We start from the raw sequence: 26282 nt of genomic DNA, 5'->3' as shown, positions 1-26282 counted from the left end.
AACACCAGCAGTAGGAGGCAGGTCCTGGAGCAAAATTGGCTAATTGATAAGCTTCCATAATGGGCAGACTATTAAACAGTTTACATACATACAACACGCAGATGCAACCATGACTAATATAAACTCATCAAGACCAAAAGTTCACTAATTGCATATGGCGATGCCATACTGAAAAGGCTCCAAATCTGCTCACAATAATCCAACTTCAGCACTTAGTCGGTTCACTAAAACAAAGTGATGGACATGCCAAACTATCAGAAGAACTTACCCGTTATAAAATTGCAGAGAATTAAAATCTTCCTCAAAGTCGTCGAGCAGGTTTTCCCCAGCAGAGTGGTCCCAATCTAAGTCTGCACTAGGATAAGTAGCCATGCGGAAAATTTCTAAAACATTGGGTCATGAAAGAAAAAAAATCGAAGCATGGGGGTAACAATGAAGGCACTAAAACACGATTAAATTTACTCCATAAAATACACAGAAGGGCAGACATAATGAGATTAGTAAAAACACTATAGAGAACCGTAAAGCAACCGCTACGCAAGTAATACGTAAATTTTCTGTATATATAGATTGTTATTTTTATGTCCTTATATAGCACAAAGTTTCAAGTTAAAATATGCCAATAAATTTCTATGATAGTTTTTCGTGATGGCTAAAAATCACAAGTTTCAAAATTTTTAGTAGCATCACCAAAAGCATTAGGAACTACAGAAATGAGACAAAGAAAGAAAATGACAAAACGACAATTGGTACTAATTGTTTTAATATTTTCTGTGCAATGTCACATTAGTCCTTCCGATCGAGCAAATCAAACGATGTACCTGCTCAAATCCACACATTTTCATTGCACCCCTGCCTCATGGGAACTTTGCGATTGATACAAAAGGAAACCCGACGCAAAGTTACACGAGCAAACACTCACTGATGAAACTCTTAAGATATTTTATTGTTCCAGAAGTCTTCATAAGGAAATCTTAGGATAACTACATTAAATCTGTAGCAGCAGAAATTTGGGCAAGCAAGTTCAAAAACTGAGAAGATGCATTATTTTATTAGCAGTATGTAATGTAACTATAGAGCCTAGGGTTAGACAAGCGTGTATTGCTGCAAGAATGGTAGCCATATAAATTTAGAGAACACATATTTGCTGCTAACTATGAGATGAAATATTTCCCTTTATTATGCTTTGGGATAATAATAATACCAAAATGTATTATCTCGTACTTCGGCATAGCGAAAAGCGCTCTGTCTAGTCAAGATATACCTATGCTGATAACGGAAAGTTGCATTTGAACAATGTTATTTCCGCGGATTCGAGCATTAACACATTACGTGGTGCTTAACAATCTAACTAACATACACTTTACTGTTTTGAAATTGCAAAATTAAACCAAAACAACAATATCGTGAATTATGGATCTATCATGCCAGTTATCGAATATTTATTCGAATATCTCATTCTATATGTATTTCATGTAATCAGCCACAACTCCCTACTGCACCTTAAGGCATATAATTCAACTAGTATCCCAGTGTTATATATCACAAGTATCTTGATACAAACAAACATTCAATCATAAAACGTATGAAAAAGACATATATAAAGACATTTATGCAGAAGCAATAAACAATCCTTACTGAAAAGATGATACAATGATTTTGGCAACATCCAATAAACATATGGTTATAAAAGTAAACAGCAAAATGTCTAATGAAAACTTGATAAGTTTATGAAAAGTACCATTGAGACTTTGTTCGTCGATTTATTTGGAAATCGTAATTTTAACCTAGTGAAGAACACCTTTTCAACACGAATCTTTGCCCCGACTGATCTTGGCGCTCAGAAGAAAAATTAAACTCATGATCTGTGTTTAAGAAATGTGTGGAGTCCCATGTGTTATTGTCTGTAGCGGCGTGATTATCCTGGTTGAGCGTTCAGAAACGATGTTTTAAATTTTGTCGAGTTACATCACAAGATCTTCAGGTGTAGCAAAGATCATTCGCAATGAAAGACTGGGTTTTAGAAAGCCCGCATGGATAAAGTAATAGTATGTGTACATATACGAATTTCATGTTCAGAATCTTAGACTATAAAATTCATAGCGCATTGCAATTCGCGGCACCGTTAATTCTTTTTATCAAATACTAGTCGAAGTCGTCTAGCATACCATTAACCCGCAAATCAGCAGAATTCGAATTACATATACATGTATGTTACCCACTCCGTATAAAAGTATGTGTATAAATTTTAGGAATGTGCCAGTACATATATAAATGATAAGTTGTAATAATACTTTGACCGAGCTAATTTACTAAACAGCATGTACAACAATAAAAAAACGTGACGATCCTAAAACATTGCCCTATCAAACAACCCCATGAAACCAAATTATTGATGAAGTTTTTATAGCAATCGTTTATTAAAATAATGTTAGAAATCAATCTGCTTATAACATTAAATTATCAATTTAATTGTTTTGTAGAAAGGCATTCCAACTACTGCGAATCTAGACCAAATATATGACCTCTAAAAAGCTCTCAAAATTCACTTTCCTTTCTTTCAAACACGTGTTGGATGCTAGAAATACGACATTTCAAGCAAAGGGTATGGAAATCTTTTTTGGTTTTGTTCAATATGCATATTGCTTTTGATTTATCTTAACGAGTTCATGCATTATTTAGTTCCATATACTAGAGGTAAATTCACTTCAATTTGGTAGTGTTACAATACCACTTGTTAGTAGGCTGTCGGGTCAAGGACATAGGCTACTTCCGGTTGTGCGCGGCATGGTCGGGCTGATACAAGATACATGTACTTAATATATACTTACAATATACCTGCGATTTAGCCGCATTTAAAACATGGTGTCAGAAGTGGGATGAGCAACAATAATTACCAGTCTCGCTAACACTCACGACCAATAGACAGTACATAACGATAAATAATAGTGCGGGTTCAACGAGCTGAAGGAGCTAATGGACTACTAATCTACTGCTACTTCGACAACCACGACTCATCATCTCGTCAACAAACCTACGTAGGAGCATAACGAAGTCAACGATCTATAACAACATACAATTACAGTAGCGCTATTTGGGGTAGAAGAGTGATTATGGTGATATATATACATAAAGACATACATCCCATAGCATTCGTTCGTGCACTCGTTATTGTTGCTATTGATTGACTACATCACTACTAGCTTATTAGATATACCCACGCAGACGCTCACAGTATTACTAGAGGCACAAATAGTAGACTGTGTCGTTTTTATAAGCAACAGCATCTACTGCATGTATCATTCTTATAATTAAGAAGATTATATAGATAGATATATATATATATATATAGTTTTTTAGTCCTTGACCTGAATTTTTTTGTGTAGGTTATTTAGTATAGTGGTTGTTCGCTTTCATCTATTTACGGTGATTCATAGTACTCATTATTATGGAATCATTGCTTCCAGAACCGTTGTCAGAAACAACTGAGGCTTCTACTTTAGCGACACAGTGGACCAGATTCAAGAGACAGTTTGATTGGTTTATAGCAGCTAACGATAAGGCAAAAGCTAAAGATGAAATTAAGCTGGCTATACTCTTGCGCACAGTGGGGCCAAGAGGTATTGACATATACGACAATTTCAGTCTGACAGATGAAGAGCGCAAAAATTATGCAACAGTTGTTAAAGCATTTGATGATTACTGCAAGCCTAGAGTGAATTTGTTTGCAGCGAGACACAAATTTCTGACAATGAAGCAAGGTGAGCAGACTGTTGATCAATTCTTGACAGCATTACGTAAGCAAGCAAGAGAGTATTGTGACTTTAAAGAAGCAGCCGAGGATTGGATCTTGCATGCGCTCACTTTGGGTTTATCGGATGAGGGGACGAGAAAAAGGCTCTTTGAAAAAGAAGACCTTGATCTGGAAAAGGCTATAAAGATCTGCAGAACAGTAGAGGATACACAAAAAGAAATGGCAGGCCTTAAGCTGAATGAGGAAGCACATGCGGTGTATAAGCGTCCATCGCGACCGGTTGATAGCACAGTAATCATAAAGAAGGAACCAAAAGCGAGAGGTAATTGCAAGTACTGTGGCACATCATACCCTCCTCGGCAGTGTCCAGCATTTGGAAAAGCATGCAATGCTTGTGGCACAATGAACCATTTCTCAAGAGTCTGTCAAAAGAAAAATGAAGCAAGCGTGAAACTAGTCGATGAACTAAGAGAAGATCAGGTGAACATGGTGATGAAGGAAGGAGACATGTCTTCGGGGTCAGAGGATGCATGGCTAATCAGGGTTCAGCGCGAAGGCCGTAAACTGGTAACTAACCTACAAGTCAAAGCTGAGAGAATTAGGGCTCCAAAATGGCTAAAGACTCAGCTGGACACAGCAGCTACATGTAATATTTTGAGCTTTCAAGCCTATGAGCAGTTAGGCAAACCGCCATTGCAAAAGAGTTCGACGAAGCTTAGCATGTACAATGGCACAGTGGAACTATCATTGGGTAGATGTGCTTTAACTGTTATGAACAGTGAAAAGCCAGTGATTTTGAGGTTTGAGGTGATAGATTGCAACAATCTTACATTGTTATCCTTGGACTCATGCCTATTGTTGCAGTTGCTAACAGTGAATGAATGTGTTGACTTGGTAGAAGGAAAGGAATCGGACACTATAGCATGGGCTTTAGAACAATACAAAGATGTTTTCACCGGCCTGGGTAAATTAGCAGGGGAGTACGATATTGAAGCTGATGAATCTGTCAGATCTGTTCAGAATAGGCCAAGAAGAATACCTTTTGCGCTTAGGGCAGATCTAGCCAAAAAGTTGGATGCTTTAGAAAAACAGGAGATTATAGCTAAAGTGGACAAACCCACTCCGTGGATTTCAAACCTTCTGGCCATGAGGAAACCGTCAGGGTCTATTCGAGTTTGTTTAGATCCAACTGATCTCAACAAGGCAATACAAAGAAATCATTACCCATTACCAACTTTGGAAGATGTGTTACCAACTTTGAAGAATGCCAAGGTGTTTTCGTTGGTGGACGCTAAGGATGGTTTCCTGCAGATTGAGCTGAGTGAAAGGAGTAGTTTCCTTACTACGTTTTGGACACCTAAAGGCAGATATCGATGGAAAAGAATGCCCTTTGGCTTGAGTAGCAGTCCAGAAGAGTTTCAGAGACGTTTAAATGTAGCGCTAGAAGGCATTGAGGGATTAGCAGTTGTGGCAGATGATGTGTTGATAGTGGGCCGAGGACAGAATATAGATGAGGCAATGAGAGATCACGATAAAACCTTTGTAACTTTACTTCAGAGGGCCCGTGAGACAGGGCTAAAGCTGAATAAAGAGAAACTGAGATTAAGATTGAGAGAAATACCATACATAGGACATATCTTATGTGAAAGCGGAGTGAAAGCAGATCCCAACAAACAAAGGGATATAGTTGATATGTAAACTCCAAAGACAGTAGAGGAGCTTCGGAGGTTTTTAGGCTTTGCAAATTATCTTAGCAGGTTTATGCCTAATCTAGCCACGGTTACAGAGCCGCTGAGAGCACTGTTAGGCAAAGGGGCCGACTTCAAGTGGGAGCAAAGACAGGAGAAAGCATTCCAAGAAGTGAAACAGTTGGCGCTGAGTGGTGAAACCCTTGGTTATTTTGATCATACCAAACCTATTGTTTTGCAGTGTGATGCCAGCACTGTTGGGCTTGGGGCAGTACTATTACAGGACGAAAAACCCATTGCTTATGCTTCTCGCTCATTGACCAAATGTGAAAAGAACTACGCACCCCTTGAATTAGAGTGCTTAGCCATGGTCTATGGTTGCCATCGGTTTGACCAATACATTTATGGCCACCCAGATGTGACAGTTAACTCAGATCACCAACCTTTAGAGTCCATAATGCGAAAGTCATTGCTACAGACACCTAAGAGACTACAGAGGATGAGATTGATGTTGCAGTGATATGATGTCAAGGTGACCTATTGCCCAGGGTTCAAGCAGGTGATAGCAGATATGCTTTCCAGAGCACCTTTAAAGGGTGACAGTTTAGTAGATATGGGACAAGAACAGGTGTTTCAGCTAAAAAAATGGGAAGTTCGAGCATTAGAGATTGAAACTGTTAATCCAGAACAGTGTTCACAAGTAGGTGATAGGAAATTAGAGAGGGTGAGAGAAGCAACCAGTGGAGATGCAGAGCTGGTGATATTGGGCCAGGTAGTGAAGCAGGGATGGCCAGACAACAAGGATGAGGTGGATGCGAAAGTGAGGAGCTATTGGAATTTTAGAGATGAGATTGCTAGCTTTAATGGCATTTTGTATAAGGCAGAGCGAATAATTTTGCCAAAAAACATGAGAAAGGAGGTGCTGAATAGTCTTCACAGCAGCCATCAGGGTATTGAGGCAACTCTGAGACGAGCGAGTGATAGTGTTTATTGGCCCGGCATCACAGCAGATATAAAACAGACAATTGGAGAGTGCCAGGGCTGTCAGGACAACAGAGGGAGTCAGGCAAAAGAATCACTGAGGTCTCACTCGAAACCCAACAGGCCCTGGGTTAAGCTGGGTATGGATTTGTTTCAAACAAGAAAACAGGAAAATTATGTGATTATGGTGGACTATTTTTCAGACTACTTCGAGATAAACAAATTACCTAATCTTGAGGCAGGAGCTGTGATAACAGTTATGAAAGAGCAGTTCGCGAGACATGGTATACCGGAGGTAGTACACTCTGATGGTGGGCCACAGTTTACGTCAGATATGTTTGCCAGATTTGCACGTGACTGGGGGTTTCAGCACACCATATCTTCACCGTATCATGCACAGTCTAACGGGAAGGCAGAGTCGGCTGTTAAAATAGCGAAAAACATGCTGGACAAGGCTGACAACATATATGCAGCGCTACTGGAGTGGCGGAATACTCCTTCGTACATTACAGAGAGCAGTCCAGTACAGAAATTGTTCAGCAGGCGCACTAGGGCCATGGTTCCACAACCAATACAGTCTCTAATACCCCAGATCCTAAGTAGGACACAGGTAGTGGATAGAAAGAAGTGGGGTAATTTCAAAGCACAGCAGAACTATAATGTGGGAGCCAAAGACTTACCTGTCCTTCATGTAGGACAACCAGTATATGTTCAAGATTTGAGAAGGTATACCAAGGGAAACTGGAATGGTGGTAAAGTGATAGGCATATGCTCTGACCGTTCATACATAGTCGAAACTGGAGGCAAAATGCTAAGACGAAATCGACGTTATTTGAGGCCTGCAGCCACCAAAGAGGGCCCTAGTTGTGTGGGGGGTGAAAGGGATGATCAGTTATCTGCTGCAGAACCCCCGACTCAAGTTCAAATACCTGTTAATCGTCAGAATTGTGTGAGGAGTGAGAGAGCAGATGTGGGGATATCTGTTGCTGAGCCTCCGGACCCTTCTCAGTCAGCTTCAACAAACAACGTACCAACTAAGACTCGTAGTGGAAGAGTTAGCAGAATGCCACGACACTTAAGTAATTATGAGTAGACTGCCAGGATATCAATACACGGACAATCATAAGTTGGACACTTGAACAGTGGATTACATAACAATACTCTACTTACATAACAATACTCGGTATATACATATTAGTAGTTAACGCTCATTTGTTTTATTTTGCTTGTCATTGCTTATTTGGTAGTATGCATAATAGTTTGACTAAGCTTCATATACCTGTGGGGGGTCCGAGGGGGATGTTACAATACCACTTGTTAGTAGGCTGTCGGGTCAAGGACATAGGCTACTTCCGGTTGTGCGCGGCATGGTCGGGCTGATACAAGATACATGTACTTAATATATACTTACAATATACCTGCGATTTAGCCGCATTAAAACAGGTAGCACGACTTATGGCTGTTTATCGTGCTGTTACCACTAACAGTTTTGCAACATAGTGTAAAGATGATTTCAGTTCTTGTAGGCTACCAGCAATGGTGGGATGCAGCTTTTGTGTCTTAGCTCTGCACAAATTCCTCTTTTTCATTATATGCCAAACCTTTGCAGGACAATGGAGTTCACAATGAACAGAAACATTGTGTGACCAAAACTAGAATTCATAATGCCACAGTGGAGGTCTCATATATTATAAGAAAAAAATTTGTGATGTTTTAAATTCCCACCTAGTTTATACTTGATTAACTGCGCTAACTAGAAGAAAAACCTGCGTAATTAATGCTTTAATGGAGTAACAACTTCAGCAATTTTTATGGTGCTTTAAACTAGTATGGCAGCACTACCTAGACAGTTTAAAATTCTTTCTTAGGCTTTGTTATTCGCTTTAAATCCAGCTACTTAAATTTACCTGTACTACAACTTTTTAAATCCATCTAGACCTTTCTATGTTCCATAAATTGTTGGATCGTAATTAACTAGGCTATGGTAATTACAATCCATATGGCTATCTTTCGGTCTCTTTTCATATGTACAGTATGCCATGGCAGCGGTTATTAGTTGAGGCGAATTATTCTGTTGGCAGAGAAAAAAATGTTTTTGTTGTCCTCATAGACCAAATTTATGTGCCATTGAGCGGATGATGCATAAACTAGTCATTGGCTAGTTAATTAGTGGACTTTAGTAGACTGAAAATATGGTAGGTTGCTGTGTAAGAATTTGTAAATGCTTAAGTGAATCGCTTCCAACCAAATTAATAGCATTCATGTTTCTGTTTATACTCTTACTTTTGCAAGGATAATCTATCTGACTGCCTTATTCGTTTTTTTTTAAGATTCACACCAATTCTTAAAATATCAGTAATTAATAAATTAGGGTAATTATGATCTTTGTAAATTAGTACAGCTAGATCAACTTGTTTGGATATACAGCATATGATTACAGTACACACCCCTTTGACGTAAACATCTTACATAAATTGCACTCAACAGAATTAATGTAAATTAATGTAATTTCTTTAGGACTTTGTATGCCAGTAAAATCAAACATTGGGAAGTACCTTCTAACTCTTTTTTGCACATACATGTAAATGGAAACGCTATAATTCATAAAATCACTACTGTCGCTAATATTAATACAAACAAGTTTATAGGATAATCTCAACTTAGTGATAAACCTTTACTTGCCGGATGTATACACAATATTTCTTACTGAGGTCTCATTGACTTCCATCACAGCATAAAGAACATTAAAAATTTTTGCTACTTTTTATGCCACAAGATTCCATTAGTTTTTGCCTTCTTTTTTACTGCATTCAGAAACATGGTGGTTTTCTTTAGCTCTTCGTGGTTCTCTTTAGCTCTTCATTATTGTTCCAGTTGGTTCTCTCTCTCTATATCAATATTAATTAAAAGAAAGCAGTATTTTCTTTTTGCAAATCCCAGGACGGTTTTGGTTACATGGATAGCCAGTCATGTAAATCTGTTAACTCTTTAGAGTATTAATAGTTCCAAGACTTTATTTTGTGATACAAAGCTGGTTTACTTTAGTAATTACATATTACGAGTCTGAGACAATTAATACAAAATACAATATATCTGAGTAGTTAAACGTACCATGATCTGCAATATTTGATCTTATCTCAAGTTCCTCTCACTTACAGGATCTGACCCCTGATGTTCGCACATAGAACTGTGCCCCTTTTGTGTCGTAATGTCTTATGTCAGTCCGGTCCATCACCATGGTCGGTACAGAAAAGATTGCTTGTATCGCATAAGAAGGTGCACCATGAAAATTTAGACTTGGCTTCTGGTGAGGAGGAAAACCGTATTCAGCTGCGAGATGACGCGAAAGACTTTTATGAGGACCTCAAGGCTTTTTATCCATATCAAACCTGTTGGAGAATGAAAGACCAGCACATTGATATGTTTAATAATTCTTCAATGCCCAGCAGGTTATTTATCCCTGGATACTATTGCTGAATGATGCCTCTTTCCTTTCTAGATGGTCTGTTTCATCCCTTATTCTTCTGCTCATGCAGTTTTAGTTTTACATTGTCAAATGCTTGTCAGCCAACCATTCTCTTCAGTAAAACCTGATTATCAAATCATGCATTATACTACAGTATATGAAATCCATAAATGCCCAACAGTGTGAAGTTTGAAAAATACAATTTATAAGGAGCGACTATCTACCAAAAACCTTTTTTGCAATTTAAGATTGATTTTTAAGATGTGTTTTTAAGGGTTTTTTAGGCTTTGAATTTTTGCGCATTTAAAAATGTGTGAATTTAAAACTGCTTTAGTTTCTGTGTTCTTTTTCATTGACATAAATAACTAAGAACTGCTGTTATTTATGAAAATGAGAAATATTTTTAGAAATTAGCGCGTAATGTTCTACTAAAGTGTGTTATGCATAGAGTAGCCTATATCTGTGAAACAATAAGATTTTGATAAGGTCATAAAGTTTTTGATATTTAAATCTTTTCACATATGTGAGCAATAAAATTAAAAACCAGAATACACTGGCATTTTTTTACTAGTTTATATATATATGTGCTAAACTTTGATTGGTAGGTCATCATGATTTTATACAAAAGTTTTTTTACATTTGTTGCTGCAACTAAATAAATAAAAGAAAGGTATATTACATAATGGTGTCATAAATGCAAAAACTAAAATTTATACAAAAGTTTGCAGAAGATATTGGCGAAGTGCTCCAAGAAAAAAGTCTAAACTTCAAAAAGAAGAAGTCATTAACTTCTATATAAAAAGGAAACGGGTCTAAATGTACAAGATGGACTGATAGATTGGAAGCCTATCAGTGCCATCTTGTTCAGTTTATACATTTATACACTTGAGTTCTAATAATTTATTGACACTAATCAAGCAGTTGAAAGAACTTTTTACCTGTTGCTGTAGATGTGAGCATTGAAATTTTATTTCAAACTCAATTGGATTAAAAGAGTGAAAATTAAATGTTCTAACAGTTTGTCTTTTTTTCTTTTGCCAGACACGAATCTTGCATGAATAAAAATACATTATTTTCTACCAGAAGTTGTCATTCGTATTACTAGTTAACTAGTAATACGAATTTTCTCCGATTTTCCTACCACTTGTAATGAAATTTCTGCTGAAAATGATTTTCAACATGTAAAATTTGTGACTTGAAACTTTGAATATGAGTAATATGCTACAACCTGGTGTGTGGCCACATTAGTTGGCTATCAAGGGGGACTCTTTGTGATATGCTTTAGGCTTGACTACATGCGTAAGCTCAGCTTGGAGGAGAATCAGACCATGAAGCTCTTGTCCAAAAAATTTGATGAGAAGGCGGAACGAGAAGCTCTTTCAAACGCTGCTGAAGATTCTGAGACAAAGTCCCTCTGTTCCTTGCTTTGGGTTTGTATTCTTACCGATTGTTACTGCCTTTTAAAGACCAACTGCCTCGAACAGCTTTCATTGGTTTGTCATAGGTAAATCAGACACGCCGATTCCGATTTTGTACTCAAAATAAAGATTGGTCCACTAACTTTCAAAGTCATTTTTGTTTTTGAAGGCTTTTTTGCCGCGATTCAATATCGGTGTCACAATCGACACAACAAGCACCGCCCATAAATATGTGACGTAGCCTAGCTTCTTAGGGATGGAAGTTGGGGATGTTTAGTCTCATCTAGAATTATAGAGACGGGTGTCTTAAAACCCATTATTTTCTAAATTCGGCCTTCAAAATAATCTGTCTTTTTTTAAAGGCAGATAAGCTATTTAACATCGCTCGTAGCTTGTTACAGGATGTTTACTAGGCTGAATGCCAAGAAAAATGAGCTCAACAAAGTGCGATAACAACGCTGGCTTGTAGTGAAATCGCACTTTTTTGAGCTCATTTTTCTCACCGTTCAGCCTATTAAACATCCTGTAATTCTAGATTGGACTATACATTCCCACTTTCTATCCCTAACAAGCTAGGCTACGTCACATATTTATGGGCGGGACTTGTTGTGTCGATTGTGTCGTTTGCGACACCAATATTGAATCGCTGTACAAAAGCCTTTAAAAACAAAAATTGAGTGGACCAATTTTTATTTTGAGTACAAAATCGAAATCGGCGTGTCTGATTACTTTTGAACAAACAATGAAAGCTGTTCATGGCAGTTATGTTTTAACTCACTGGTTTTATGTATAAAATAAGTGCAAGTTGATCATTCAGTTGCTTATGCCTCACGTAAACTTTGCTATCATGTCCATTGATGCAAACTACATGATTGTATAGCATATTATATACTTGTGTACATTTAGCAAAGTGTATACTTGTGTACATGTAGCTAACTTTATACTTGTGTACATGTGGCAAACTGTATACTTGTGTACATGTAGCTAACTTTATACTTGTGTACATGTGGCAAACTGTATACTTGTGTACATGTAGCGAAGTGTACACTTGCGTACACACACTATTGAATTATATGTCTAGCCTATCAACTCTGGTTAATAGAGTGAGATTTACTTACACATTGGTAAAAATATATTTTAGTCTGTCTGAGTTGTTAATAGTTGTAATATTTAATACATATGACTGGCAATCATTATAGTAATCATATTATTAATTAAAAATGCTGAAAAGGGAAAGCAAGTCGAGGTGGGCCAGGGAACCACAGCTTAAAGCTGTTTGAGGAATTGCAAATACAGTAGACGCCCCTACAACGTAAATAATTCATTCCGGGAATGTGTACGTTATAGGGATTTTACGTTACACGAACAGTAAAATACATGGAAATTGGCTAAACCGTTTTAGGATCATTTCGAACTCATCCCTTTGGCCCTTCAGAAAGGAAAGAACTTGACTCAACTCTTTAATTTATTGGCTGTTTCGTAACTGTAGTATTATTGGTTTATATCGACAACTTCTTTCCTTTTCCTGATCACGTTTACTTAGTTTATGGTCCATGATTACAGTAATTTTAGTATAAGTTAACTTATAATAAAATTACTGTAATCATGGACCATTAATGTCAAAAAATAGCTATTGATGAGACACCAACTCGTGACATTCAGATTGGTAGACTGACATGCTCACACTTGCATCAATTGGTTGTCTTTAAAGGTTGACTTGCAATAAAGTTCACATTATAGTTATTTGGTATTAAAAGATTCACCATGTCTTACTCTATTGTGTTGTAAGTGCCAAATATGTGGAAATGTGATTACAAGCTCTTAAAAGCTCAAAAACGAAAAGCCGCCGTAGATGGGAATCTCTTTATTTTGATGACGTAGCCATGAAATTTGGTTAATGTCTTGTCACGTGATGTTCTCCCGTGAATTGAAAGGCCAATAAAAATCTCAATATAAAACTTATCGTAGCACTAGTTTATGACAAACACTTCGGGTTTTACCGAAGACCCCATATCAAATATAGATGCTCACTACATAACCGTTTTGTTTCGGTTTGGTCTAATCGGCAAGTCGTAATCTAATCATGTGACCCAATACTTCGCAAATAATTTCTGCAGCACTTTTCGATTATCACAAGTGACCAACAGGCTTGTCACGATTATCAGACAATGATATGTACTCTTTCAAGCTAAGGCTAAAAAATTAAATGAATTTTTACGGTAAGTTATAAGATATCGCTGCTAAAAGTGACAGCATTACAATGACGATAAAATAGTCGCGTAAGAACAATAGACATAGTTTTATTGAATGCGTGAAGTATACTTGTAAAAATATTTCGACGATTAAGGTTGCATGAAAGTGTAAACAGAAACCATCTCTCACAACTACATCACATTTAAGCCGTTTTGGAAAGAGAATCCAAACTACGGCGGTCTCGTGTGGCTGCGATTTTCTGTTCGTTTTTGAGCTTTTAAGAGCTTGTAATCACCTTTCCACATATTTTGCACTTACAACACAACAGAGTAAGACATGGTGAATCTTTTCATATCAAATAACTGTAATGTGAATTTTGTTGCAAGTCAACCTTTAAGTATTTTTGAATAATTGCGCAGCTACCATTTTCTGTGCTTTATCATCACTTCTGACGATCTCTCACGGTGAACTAGACTGCCAGAGTACTCGTATATATTATAGAGATCATGGCCGTATCCTCCTATACTGCAGCTACTGCCATGGCAGTACCAGTTTTTGAGGCCAAAAATCCCGGAATTCACGTCATTTTTGCTTGATTTTAACCCTTTGGCTGGGGAAACAACCAAAATGTCGTTTATCGGTTGCGTGGGGAAACGAAATTCATGTCGCTTTCGGTAGACGTTTATAAAGCTGTCGTCTAGTAACGTTAAACAAAGGATATGAATGCTAGTAAGTTTTAAATATCATCAACAAGATATTAGTCGATCAATTACAATATAAAACGATTATCTGAAAGGCGTTGCTTTGTGCTAAAAGTTAAAGAAATCACGCCCCCTTGGAAAAGAATTAATGTTGGAAAAATTATTCGATCCTGCGATCGTTCGTGATTTTTTGTCTGATCAGAATAAAAATAATTCAAATGATAGAAGTGATGTAAACTTTTTGGACTTTTATTATACGTGGAATATACAGAGAAAAATGATCGTTATTGTAGCTCGCATGGCAACGTTATAGCGTTGGACTCTACCGAAAGGAATGTTTCCAAGCATTTCATACAGAGACAATTGTACATGGTTGTATCTTTTGTGGCAGTAGATATGTAAATGAATGCTTATGTACAAAAGATTTTGTTCATAGAAATAAATTTATGCATAGCTCAAACTTAAATCTACTACTTGCTCAGTATTATAGACTATAGTATAAGTACATTATTTTTAACATGGTGCTCTATTAATTTTACCTTTTACCTCTACAATATTATTAAATTAAATTATTTCACAGGAGACTACTGTCTCATACACCATTCAGCATTGCACCCAGTGATAATTCTATCTCATGCTAGCTGTGGCCAACCCCTTTAGCAGCTCTCATTCACATTATATTTTTAATAAGTATTATTAAAGACAATCTCAATAAACAGTTTTATATTTAAAAAGCTGGATTATAATATCAAATTTTCTGTTAGAACATGTGCCCCATCAGGAGCCAAGTGTGCTAGATTTGCACCATTTTGACTAGTTATAGTAAAAAATTTCCCGGGGGAGAACCCCGGACCCCCTCCCACCGAGAGGGCACTCGGCACCCCTTTCGGACTATTCCCACAGTACCATTTTCAAACAGGTAGATACGGCCCTGATAGGGATAACCTTACCTATCGTTTTCTTTTCTAAATGCAACAAGAGAGGCGATATTTTTAAGGTTACCAATGAGATTATCGTTATTCAAATCAAAATTAAGAACTTACACCGACTTGGCACTTTACGTTACATGAAATTTCTTACGTACTACGAAGCAAATACTTTACATAAATTATTTACGTTATCTGGACTTTAAGTTCAAGGATGTTTAAGTTATAGGCGCGTCTAGTGTATTTGAGCACTTTGCACTTGGTGACATTGAGAGAAATCTCCGATGGTCATCAACATGTCAGCTTTCACTCAACTCCTCGCTATACTACACTTTGAACTTTCTAGAAACATGTTGGCATCTAATAAAAGTCTAAACATCATTAAACCAGTGGATCATCGATCAAGTTTGGAGCGGGTCATTGTTCGTGTCCACTATTGACCTTGGTTTGTTTCGAATGCTATATTAGTGCACAGAATTAAAATTGCTCAATCAATTGCAAGATATTGCACCTCTTTCTTTTGAATAGAAGTTTTAATTAAACATTTTGCTCTATTTGCGTTGCTGGCGTAACAATACATTGTGTTTATACCTTTAATGTGTATTTTATTGTTTTACAATTTTTCATTACCAATGATGTGTATATAAGCAGTCACCACGTCTATTTTGATTTCTCCTTACTGCTGCTAAAACAAGCTGGGCATGTTGTGTCCGAAAACCTACAGTCTGAGACTTTTAATGATGTATACAGCATGGTATGATCTTGTATCCTTGTAGCTGGCAATTGGAAGCGTAGAATGAAAATTGAGAATTTAAATCATATGGACTGAGAGTGTAACTGCAGGGTTTATCTTATGTTCAGTAGATAAAAATTCACTGATTATGTAACAAATAATGAAAAATGTGAAAAATATAAACTTAAGTTCTGTATTGTTTATACTTCATTTTTAACTCTTTCGCTAAGGAATTTTTTACTAATTCTAACACAGGGGTTCCCACCCAGGGAGGAATTCCTTCCTAGGGAGAATTTTGAATATACAAGAGGGGAACAGAGAGGTATCTGATTTGATAAATTTTCAATTTATGTCTTGCAGTGCCGTGTGAGTTTGGGTTTCATCATTTAACATTTTGGTTTTATCTATAACACTAGTTGCTAATAAAGAGCTACTAGTCAGAACCCAGATATATATGAACACATCCTTCCAGATTCTGATTGAATAATAAGTTGAGCTAGTCATAAACCAATTCACCGTCGTGCCGAAGGTCATGTATTGTTGTATGTTGTATGCGTGCTGTATAAAAATTTATAGTATGTTATATGTTTAGATATGTACAATAAAATGGAATTATAATTTGTAGCTGTTGTTTTTAGTCATGTGAGTTATAAGTGTGGGGGAATCAAATTTATGAAAAGGCATAAGAGGGGAACTGAATGAAAAATCTTGGGAACCCCTGTTCTAACACAATTAATTCATGCCAAAAGGTTTTTGACACATTTTTTTTTCTGTAAAAACTAGAGTTACTGTCATAGAGCCTTAATTGAAAGTTTTTTTCAATCAGCAAAAAAATTCTGCACAAAAATAAATGCATTTGACAAGCAAAAGGCATGTTTAACATTTTTAGTCTGGTGACATTAAGAAAAACGCCATTTTTTTCATAGTTTGACCAAAACGCGGACCCCCATTCTCAAATATAAAAACTATATTTGTTAGAAATACATGTATTTGTACCCAGTTTTGAATAATTTCACTAGCGGAAATTTGTTTACAATTTTTCTTTTCATCCATCCTTAACCGAAAATACAATGTTTAGAAAATATGATATTATACTGTGAATTCTCAGTAAAAAAAACTAACTGATTTGATTAGTAATTTGGTCGTCAAACATCAACAAAATGTTCAAATTTTGAGGCTCCACAGTAACTGATCGTTTCTATCTGCATTCTCCACTTTGCTGATCACATAAAAGGTCAAGCTTTGAAATTGCTTTTGAAATTCTTCTTTGCAGACCCGTTCAACTACCATCAACAGATGGCAGTCCCACAAGTTATGTCACGCGCACATGTATGGCAAGGACATAGTTATTGACTGCGGATTTGAGAAAGCTTTGCTCTCAAATAAACGACACCTGCGAGAATATTTTCTAAGCCTTTGTAAGATCTTCCAAGCCAACAAACGGTTTCCATACCCAGCCAATATAGTACTGTGTAAGTGTTAACTGTGACCATCACTGTTTTTTATTTGAACATCAAGTTTTTATAAGCTTACTAGCTGCATTACCCGTCTACAGGAGCAGATTCACGGGCAGCATAAGGTTTATTGAGAGTTGTCTTTCATACGGTAAAACAACTCCAAATATGCAGTCACATCTCCCTCTTTCCCCTTTCTCCCTCTCTCCGTCTCTCCCCTCTCTCTCCCTCCCTCTTTCTCTCCCTCTCTCTCCCCCCTCTCCTCCTCGCTCTCCCTCTTTCCCCTCTCCGTCTCTCCCCTCCCTCTTTCTCTCTCCCCCCCTCTCCTCCTCTCTCTCTCTCCTTCGCTCCCTCTTTCCCCTCTCTCCGTCTCTCTCTCTCCTTCTCTCCCTCTTTCCCCTCTCTCCCTCTTTCCCCTCTCTCTCTCCTCTCTCCCTCCCTCTTCTCCCTCTTTCTCTCTCTCTCCTCCTCGCTCTCCCTCTCTTTCCTTCTCTCCCTCTTTCCCCTCTCCCCCTCTCTCGGTCTCTCCCCTCCCTCTTCCCCCTCTCCCCCCCCTCTTTCTCGCCCTCTTTCTCTCCCTCTCTCTCTCCCCCCTCTCCTCCTCGCTCTCCCTCTCTCTCCCCTTCTCTCCCTCTCTCTCCCCCCCCCCTCTCTTTCTCTCCCTCTCTCTCTCTCCCTTAGTTCAACGCAACACATGCGGATAGACAACATTTTTGGTTTTTCTGTCGGGCGTATGAAGAAACAGTTTTCGGCGTGTGCCTACTTTTGAGCAGGCGACGTATAGCTGGTCATGGCTGATGCAGGGTGACAGTAAGTCGATAGCAGCTGCTCTCTTTCTTTTCACAATAGCGTATCGCAACCCGCGGAGTACTCGTGAAAGTTCTGTAATAGTAAGTTACAGTAGGCCTACTCGTAGCTGCAAAAACAATTAGTAACTCGGCTGCTGAAGGAAATGAACATGACCCACTATCACGAATAGCGGCAAATCCAACGTTATTAAGTAGTGGAGATGTGGCAATTCATAGACAATACAACATCGTATAAGAAACACTTACCTTTTTGATGTGGAAATTTAGTAGGTGAGAAATGCGTTTTTCCAGTGGCTCCAAGAAACAAACGTTTACGTGACCTTCTCGGTACACGTTGGCAGTAAATATTAATTGCATGTAAATAACTACTTGTTAATTTAATTTATTTAATGAATAGTACATTTGTATAGCTGTATAGACACCTTTGTATAGGCCGCAGAACTCAGGAAAAGTGCTTTTTAATACGGCAGAAGATTTGCCGTTTAAAAAGCATGCTAACCGGGGATTTCGGTTAATGCGCTTGAGCGGTGAAAGAAAAACAACAGAATCGCCACACCTTTATATAAGCCGCTTGGCTCAAATCGTCAGAGAAAAGTAGCGGCTAATAGTCCATATTACGAAATTACGGTATTACGAAATTACGATATTTAGTATTCATATTAGTTCGGTTAGCTTCGTTCGACCGAATGGAAAAAGAAAGACCGTTCTATAATTTATTTACCATTACTAAACATGAATTAAGTTTGCTTCGTACGATCGAATCGAAAAAAAAGACGGCCATATAATTTATTTATACTGCTCATGTTTGGGAGTTATCGGTGACTCAATATATCGAGAAGACAACTCATACTATTAGCATATCAGTATTTATCGTCCATCCCTACGATGAATAGCAGGTTACGTATTATAATAGAGGCGTGTACTAACCGGAGATTCCCGTTAATGCGCCCTAGCGGTGAAAAAACCACAGAATAGACACGCCCTTATATAAAAGTAGCGGCTAATAGTAGGAAAAGTACGGTACTCTATAAAGCGGACAGACAGATAGATAGACAGATAACGATTGCCGTTTATATAGTAGATTTGTGATGAAATGTACATCATTGTTTCTATGAGGAGTTGTGTTTCCTTGAAATATCAAGATCTCACAACATTGCAGTTAAGGCAAAGAAATTCTTGGATGCGTATATGTAAGGACACTTTTGTGGCACTGTGTACCAATACGGTACAGGTCAGTGTTAGTTAGATTGAAGGGCATAGTGACTTAACTATGTTGAGTTAAAGTGTCCTTGATTAGTACTAACACAGTGCCACAGAACACGCACCTAAAGCTAAGTTTTAATCTACTAAACTTAACTCTTATTTTGTTTTCATTTGTTATTATCTTACAGCTTATTTTTTCTTTCAAGTGTTTTAATCATTATCAAGTTTTGTCGATTTTAATTTTAAAACATCCTCGCAGTCAGATCAACTTAAACATCAAAAACAATCGTAAATGATAGAAAACACCAAAACTTTCTGATAAAACCTACTAAAATTTTGTGTAAGTTAATTGCGACGTAAAAATCTGTACTTGAACTCTTCAGTTTAAAAGGTTGGTAGGATGGCTAACTTCTGTACCTCATTGTCTGTCATACTCAAGGTTACCTGGACATATATCCCTCTTCAGGTAATTTAGCCATGAACTCTGAGCTCAGAGCTTTTATAGCGAGGGATCCTGCTTTCCAACCATCTAACTCTCACTTCCTTTCGATGCACACCGAGTCTTATCTGGACCTCTACCCTAGGAGTCAGCTGGTCTACTTGACCAGCGACTCGCCATACGTCATGAATGAATATGACAAACACACTACATACATAGTTGGAGGTGGGTATGTGCATCATAGCTACAGTGAGCCCGGAATAGTTCGACAAGCATGCTATATATGTATATATGCCATAGTTGGAGGTGGTTGTTTTGGTGTCATAGCTTCTACACTGGACACCCAAAGTTTTCACATTCCTATGATATGCTATGTTTAGGGTTTACTTAGTTTTTGTCATTTCTTCAACTCCTAAGATTTATAATAATGTGCAAACATGTACCTGCATTATTATTCTACATATTCCTGTATTTATTGATAAACTCTTCTAGGTTTTGCCTGAAAGTCTTTCACTGTGATTATTGACTGCATATTTTTATGTAAAATATCACATACCTTTTCACTAGTGTTTATGTAGGGTAGATGTGTATCCATAGTTATTTGTTCCTTACCTTGCATCAGTTATGGCTATAATGTTATTATTGTATTAATATCTTATTATGATATTATTCATAGCTTAATCTCGTGAAGCAGGTTTGTGGCTGATAGTATTAAAATGGAATAAATGTTTTGGTACATAAAATCTTTATCATAATAAGAGCCGTGTTCGTCTGTCTGAATCCACTGTTGAGTGTTGCATCCGTAAAGCGTCGCGCCTCACGCAGCGTCCGGTGCATTGGCCCTTGAAAATCCGAGGGAGGCAGTGTAATTTTCACTCCAGGCCGTACCCGAATCCGTAGCAGGTCTCCAAGGAGAACAGCCTCTGGTCGATAGAACAATGTAGATAAGGGAAGTCGGCAAATCCGATCCGTAACTTCGAAATAAGGATTAGCTCGGATGTGCGGGCTGCTTCAGGTTGCGGTAAGAAGCGGACCGCGCGTCGGTTGGACTGGCCGCGTTTCGGCGTGTTCGGACCTCCGCCAGCGCGCTTCCGTGGAAGGCTGTGGCTTTCGCCGGCGGGCATTCGCGTGCCCGTCGGCTTCCTTTGGCCTAAACGCACAAAACTGGCGCGGACTCTGGGAACACGACTGTCTAATTAAAACAAAGCATCGCGATGGCCGCCGGGCGGTGTTGACGCAATGTGATTTCTGCCCAGTGCTTTGAATGTCAAAGTGAAGAAATTCAACCAAGCACAGGTAAACGGCGGGAGTCACTATCACTCTCTTGTTACTCCTTGTGACATCTGCTAAAGCAATGGGGCTGATCCCGGGCATGGCTCCCTGGGGGACCTGCCTTACTAACCCAAACCAATGAAGGGATCTTTACCCTTTGTATGGTAGGGGATGACGGGAGCGCCAGAGGGATGTCCAGAGGGCAGAAGTCTGGCGTTAATGAAACTGGGTGCAGAATAGGGTTTAGCTGTGCCAGCTAATCCCATCCTGTGCTAACAAGGGTTCTGGCGCCACTAGCGGCATTATACCCCGGGAGAATTAGGAAGAGAGGGCCCTTCGGCTGTATCCCTCTGGACCTTCCTCTCCTGCCTTTAGCAAGTGGGTGGTAAACTGCAAACAGTAGTGAGGATGTCTAGCGCGCTGGTGCCCGTTCACCCTTTGTTGAGCTGTCCAGCCCACACTTGTGGGAGGGGGTATGGCAGCTCCCTGTATTGTGTCACAGTGAGTCATTGAAATCCGGTGGAGTGGCAAGCCATTGGTAGGGCGCTGGGCGGCTACCCCAGTTGATCATTGCGTTTGGGGAAGTCGTGGGCCGACATTATTATGGGCGCGTAAACACAGCATCCGCTTCTCCTCTTCTGGTTAGCGTTTATGAAGTAAACGGCGGGTGCTTCAATCTCTCTCTTTAACCCACAGTTGAATGTTGGAGAAAAAAGATCGCATCGTGAGGGATTCGAACTCGCAACCATCGGCCATGTAGATAACACGCTAATTACTGTGCCAATCATTCACCTGCCATGATTTAGAATTATTGTGTACATACTTATTCTCTGTGCTTTATTTACACACCTGACAATCTCTCACGGCAAACTAGACTACCAGGGTACTAGTAGCTATTAAATATGTTATAATATTCTCAGATGTTTCGTGCTTTACAGGTCTATGACAGGGAGAGATAGGCATCGATAGGTAACAGTATAGGACAGAAGCAATGATTTAGTACATGTATATACCTGAACCAGCAGCTTTTTCTTTACTCTAATATTATGTTTTGTCAATATTGTTTACATCAAAAGGTTTTATGATGTTTTACGCTGTCCTTGAAGCAGACCTTTGCCTTCATAATTCTAAGGTTTATCATCATTCACTATTAGCTATGGCAGCAATTTTAGGTAAGAAGTCATGGTTTTGTTATTAACTTCCAGGGCTCGCTGACACTGGTGGAACATTTCAAAGGGCTTCTATAGCAAAAGCAAGACAAGATGGAGTAAAGTCTCAACGTCTTCCTATACGATCAAGCAGGTGAGATCATACCGCTGTTTTAGGTCTAGCAGGTGAGATCGTACCGCTGTTTTAGGTCTAGTTGTCATCGGCAGCCAACTTGTTTACAGTCTATAATACCATATCATAAATTCTTCAACCTCTAAAACATATTTTGATTATTAAAAAGGTTAATGCTGTTGTCACATGCCCGTCACACCTTCGTCTCAATGTCCTTGTCTCGTCCAATTTCCTTTGTGAATATGCTGACCTATTTATTTGAGACGATGATCTTTAGATATTCTTACCAGAGTTTTCAATGTTCGATATAGGCTTGCATTTCTATGTGAATTATAATATCTGAAGCTGTATGAAAACGGAGTTGTCTGCACTACCTAAGATTAGATATTTACCATGCACACCTTCGATGTCAATTTACATCGATTTGTTTACATTTTTTCTAGACAGCAAGGTCTTTGGCAGAAAGAAAAAAATTGTATATTTCGAAAATAATATACTAAAACAAAAATACGTATTCACTATCAGATGAGCGGTGTCTATTGGTCCATCAGTTTTCCCAGAGTCACGGTTAGAGGTTAGAATGAAAGATTGATTTCAATGAGACTCCAACACGTGACATTCAGATCAGTAGAATGACACTCTAACACCAGCATCAATCGACCACCTTTAAGTAATTGTGCAGCTACTTATTCTTTGTGCTTTATCAGCATATCTGATGATCTCTCACAGCACGCTAGACTACTAGGGTACATTGTACTTGTATATATAATAGACTTGCCCTTATTTGTCATTTTCTCTCTTTTCAAGAAAGTCATTTTTCTTTTTTCATAGTTAGCCTTAAAGATATAATTTTCTAAAAAAATCATTATTTAAAGCTATTTGAGAACTTGTACAGACTTGATGCTTTATGTTATATAGAATTTCTTACGTGATATGAAACAAAAACTTTACATAAATTCTTTACATTAAGTAGAAGAAGGTTATAGAAGGTTTACAGTACAGGAACATCTACTGTATATCATAGTTTGATGCTATCTACTTCTTATTATAAGTAAAAATTTGAACGTTGTTTTCATCCTAAATTAATTTAGAATAGTATATGTCCTCTAGTTAAACAATCAAGTGTGAAAATTGTCTGTTTAGGGGACTGGACAGCTCTATAGCTTTTTATTCGAAAATATTTTTGCAAGAAATTTTCGATAGAATTGCCAAGCTGAACCAGGTTAAGTCAGTTTTTCTTATCTCTTATGCACTTAATTAACTCCCAACTTAATAGAATACATCTGGTCATTTGTAGAAGCTTCGCCAAAAACCTTGTCATACCATTTCATCGTATGATACCTTTGCTGAACATTGCTCATTCCACGAACATTGAGACGGCTATCCAAGAGATCATACCTCAAAAAGACAGACGAATGTTGCTGCAGGCGAAATCTATCTCGGTTCAGGTGGAGATTGAAAAAGCACGTCGTCTGGCAGCCCTCGCGAGGAAAGATGTTGGTTGAAGGTAGTTGAATTAGTTACTATGGCAGACATCCACCATTACTTCTATGCCAGTTATGGTAGCAGTTTACGACTCCATGTATTGATGTCACTGCTGGGTGTACAGGTTTAAGACAGGGTCACACTTACTTAAGATGTGATTTATGGCAGCATTGGTCAATTGAGTTCAATACAAGACAGCAATTGGCAGTAAATGCTCGGCATATCAAACAATAATAAATTTTGTTTGATATGCCGAACACATATAATTTAAAATCTACATGTATTTTATTATAAAACTTTTTATAATAATTTTTTATTTTACAACTGCGTCTGTAGAGAATGACGTAAACATATTTCTGTATAAACAGGATGGATGAAATATTTAAACTACTTTGAATTATGTTAAATCATGTATGAGTCTATTTATTGTGGTTGTGTCTTGTAAATTACATTGGCTATGTTAGAATGTAAATACTTTATATCAAAATGTTTCGCTGTATTTACTATTGAAAAGAGAAACGAAAACGACGAGGTAGACACAGTTTAAACCAAATAGAAACAAATAGTTATGTTTTAGATCTTATTTCAGAATTGTATTCACTTTTAACTACTGTATATCGGTTTTAGACACGCTGGAGAGACGATGGATTGATCTGGTTGAAGTCGCGTCGTGAGATCACAAGTTGGTACTGAGAACTGTCATGCATAATTGTAGCATGTTTTGCTGGAAATTGCAATTGGGTAGTGAACAAGTATTTAGGAGAATGAGTTATGGGTGATATGTTGCACTCTGAATCTGTATATTATTTTAATTCTTGTAGTAAAGATTGACGAAATACATGTTCACAAAGTTTAAACAGGCAATATGCATTGGCAGCATTTTAATGCAGCAATAGCTTGTTACTTTCTTCAAGGAAAGCTAAAAGTGTTCCTTAATCTCTAAAGGTACGTTTACATTAGCGTGCTAAAGGCTTAAGTTTTGAGGCGCCAGCATTTTTTTCAAGGCGGGTAGTTTTAGCGCATGCATGTAATAATTTCAAATGAAGTATTTTATTACCGACAATATGAATGATAGAATCAATAAGACAATTTTGGATGGAATTGTTTAAAAAGGAACATGTTTGGAATCGTAAACATAAGTACAGTGCACCCTCAGGATACGATTACCCTGGTATTTGATTTTTTCACCTTACGAAGTGGACCATGATGATCTTTTCACCTCACCATATGAATCTTTTTTCGCCATACGAATTCAACAAAATTTTCGGCAGAGTTTAAATTTGGTAGTTGATGTGCTTATTACGTACGTCAAAATAACAAAGACGTCAAAATGCTGTTCGCCGAAAATACTTTTTCTACACCTGAAAGAGACATGATGACCAATTTTTCTCAGTTCAGCAATTCTCATGTGTAAAACGGTAATACTCTCCCTTAAAAACCAGTAGCGTTAAAGTTAGAGTTGTGATCTCTTCAAACAGAAGGTCAGACAACCTCTCTTAGCTTGCTAACAATTTCTTTATTAACTAACAATAACTTTATTAACTAACAAACTTCATTACAAAAAAGCATCATTCACGCTTTCTTGTCGGAAAAAGCTGAAAAGGTTGAAAAAAGCTTTAAACATGTCAGCTAAAAGTTATAGTGAATGCGAAGATCGAAACTGATTAGTGAGAAAATTTTAGTGATAAAAAGTTGAAATTCAGTAAAATAGTTGAAAATACATTCTAAAACTTAGCTTTAAGGGTCTGTGGTTAGTAAGCTAAAACTATTTGAGGTGAATTCAAAGTTTATGTTTTACGTATTTCTGTCTTGAAGGCAAGAACTCCCTACGGTACATTCTATTGTTACATTTTAATACAGATCATAACCATTAAATACACTAAATACAATAAAGTTACTCTAGGTAACTATAGTTACTAAGGTTATGCTATACTACTAATATACTTTGTTACTAGTTTTAATATGTACAGCACTTATATATAAAATGTTGACAATTTTACCAGGAGACGTTTGCATTATATAATTACTATGGTTTCTATATCCCTACATACGATCTTCTCACCATATGATGTCAACCCTGGAACGGATCAAAATCGTATCCTGAGGGTGCACTGTATTGTCCTTTGATGAGTCATAGCATTGTAAACATGAGCAGTTGAAAGGAAAACCTGTAAACTTTGCTTGCAGCTTCATATGATCAGCTTCACTATCGCAGCGATTGCAACAACCACTTTACTAAAGCTTTGCAAGAGAAAATATACAAAAAAGAGATCACTTGAGTCAAGATTACCGAATGTTGTTTGGTGTTCGATGAAAGAAAGAGTTCTTTTTAACATCTGTTATTACAGGTCGCTTTTCGCCATCAAATCTTGTATTATGTAATGTTTTTAATTTGTAGCTAACAATTCCTCCGCAATTTTTACCTTTGCGGCAATTATTTTATTTAAAAAGTTGACATCAGCAGTCCTCTGTCGATTTT

General features: G+C 37.7%; 2 protein-coding genes across 4 annotated transcripts in view; one reads left to right on the top strand and one right to left on the bottom strand.

Annotated features, from left to right (window-relative positions):
* LOC137404088 (uncharacterized) overlaps positions 1 to 392 on the bottom strand; it is a 35932-nt gene extending 35540 nt beyond the window's left edge. For both annotated transcript variants that reach the window (XM_068090243.1, XM_068090244.1), the window contains exon 1: positions 269 to 392. In XM_068090243.1, the coding sequence (XP_067946344.1) occupies positions 269 to 372 (104 nt within the window). In that variant the 5' untranslated portion in view covers positions 373 to 392. The remainder of the gene's footprint in view (positions 1 to 268) is intronic.
* Positions 393 to 2384: 1992 nt separating this feature from the next.
* On the top strand, positions 2385 to 24654 carry LOC137404390 (tRNA methyltransferase 10 homolog A-like). Of its 2 annotated transcripts, none has more exons than XM_068090588.1 (8): positions 2385 to 2605; positions 9582 to 9872; positions 11175 to 11319; positions 17134 to 17332; positions 19832 to 19990; positions 22243 to 22339; positions 23616 to 23825; positions 24431 to 24654. In XM_068090588.1, exons 2-7 carry the CDS (start codon positions 9595 to 9597, stop codon positions 23821 to 23823), a joined length of 1086 nt encoding a protein of 361 aa, XP_067946689.1. In that variant the 5' UTR covers positions 2385 to 2605; positions 9582 to 9594; the 3' UTR covers positions 23824 to 23825; positions 24431 to 24654. The 2 variants fall into 2 exon arrangements, with proteins under 2 accessions (XP_067946689.1, XP_067946688.1); XM_068090587.1 differs by having other exon boundaries at positions 19793 to 19990.
* The last annotated feature ends 1628 nt before the right edge of the window (positions 24655 to 26282 follow it).

Source organism: Watersipora subatra, chromosome 9, assembly GCF_963576615.1.
Source record: "Watersipora subatra chromosome 9, tzWatSuba1.1, whole genome shotgun sequence".
Classification (NCBI taxonomy): Eukaryota; Metazoa; Bryozoa; class Gymnolaemata; order Cheilostomatida; family Watersiporidae; genus Watersipora; species Watersipora subatra.
This window is presented reverse-complemented; position numbering and strand designations above follow the sequence as displayed.

What these genes read in the sequence shown, in the direction of transcription:
- LOC137404390 (XM_068090587.1), top strand. Translation starts at nt 9,595, where the DNA reads ATGTTCGCACATAGAACTGTGCCCCTTTTGTGTCGTAATGTCTTATGT. An exon ending in AATTCTTCAATGCCCAGCAG is followed by an intron (nt 9,873 to 11,174) that starts GTTATTTATCCC and finishes GATATGCTTTAG; the next exon opens with GCTTGACTACATGCGTAAGC. An exon ending in CTTCCTATACGATCAAGCAG is followed by an intron (nt 22,340 to 23,615) that starts GTGAGATCATAC and finishes GGTCATTTGTAG; the next exon opens with AAGCTTCGCCAAAAACCTTG.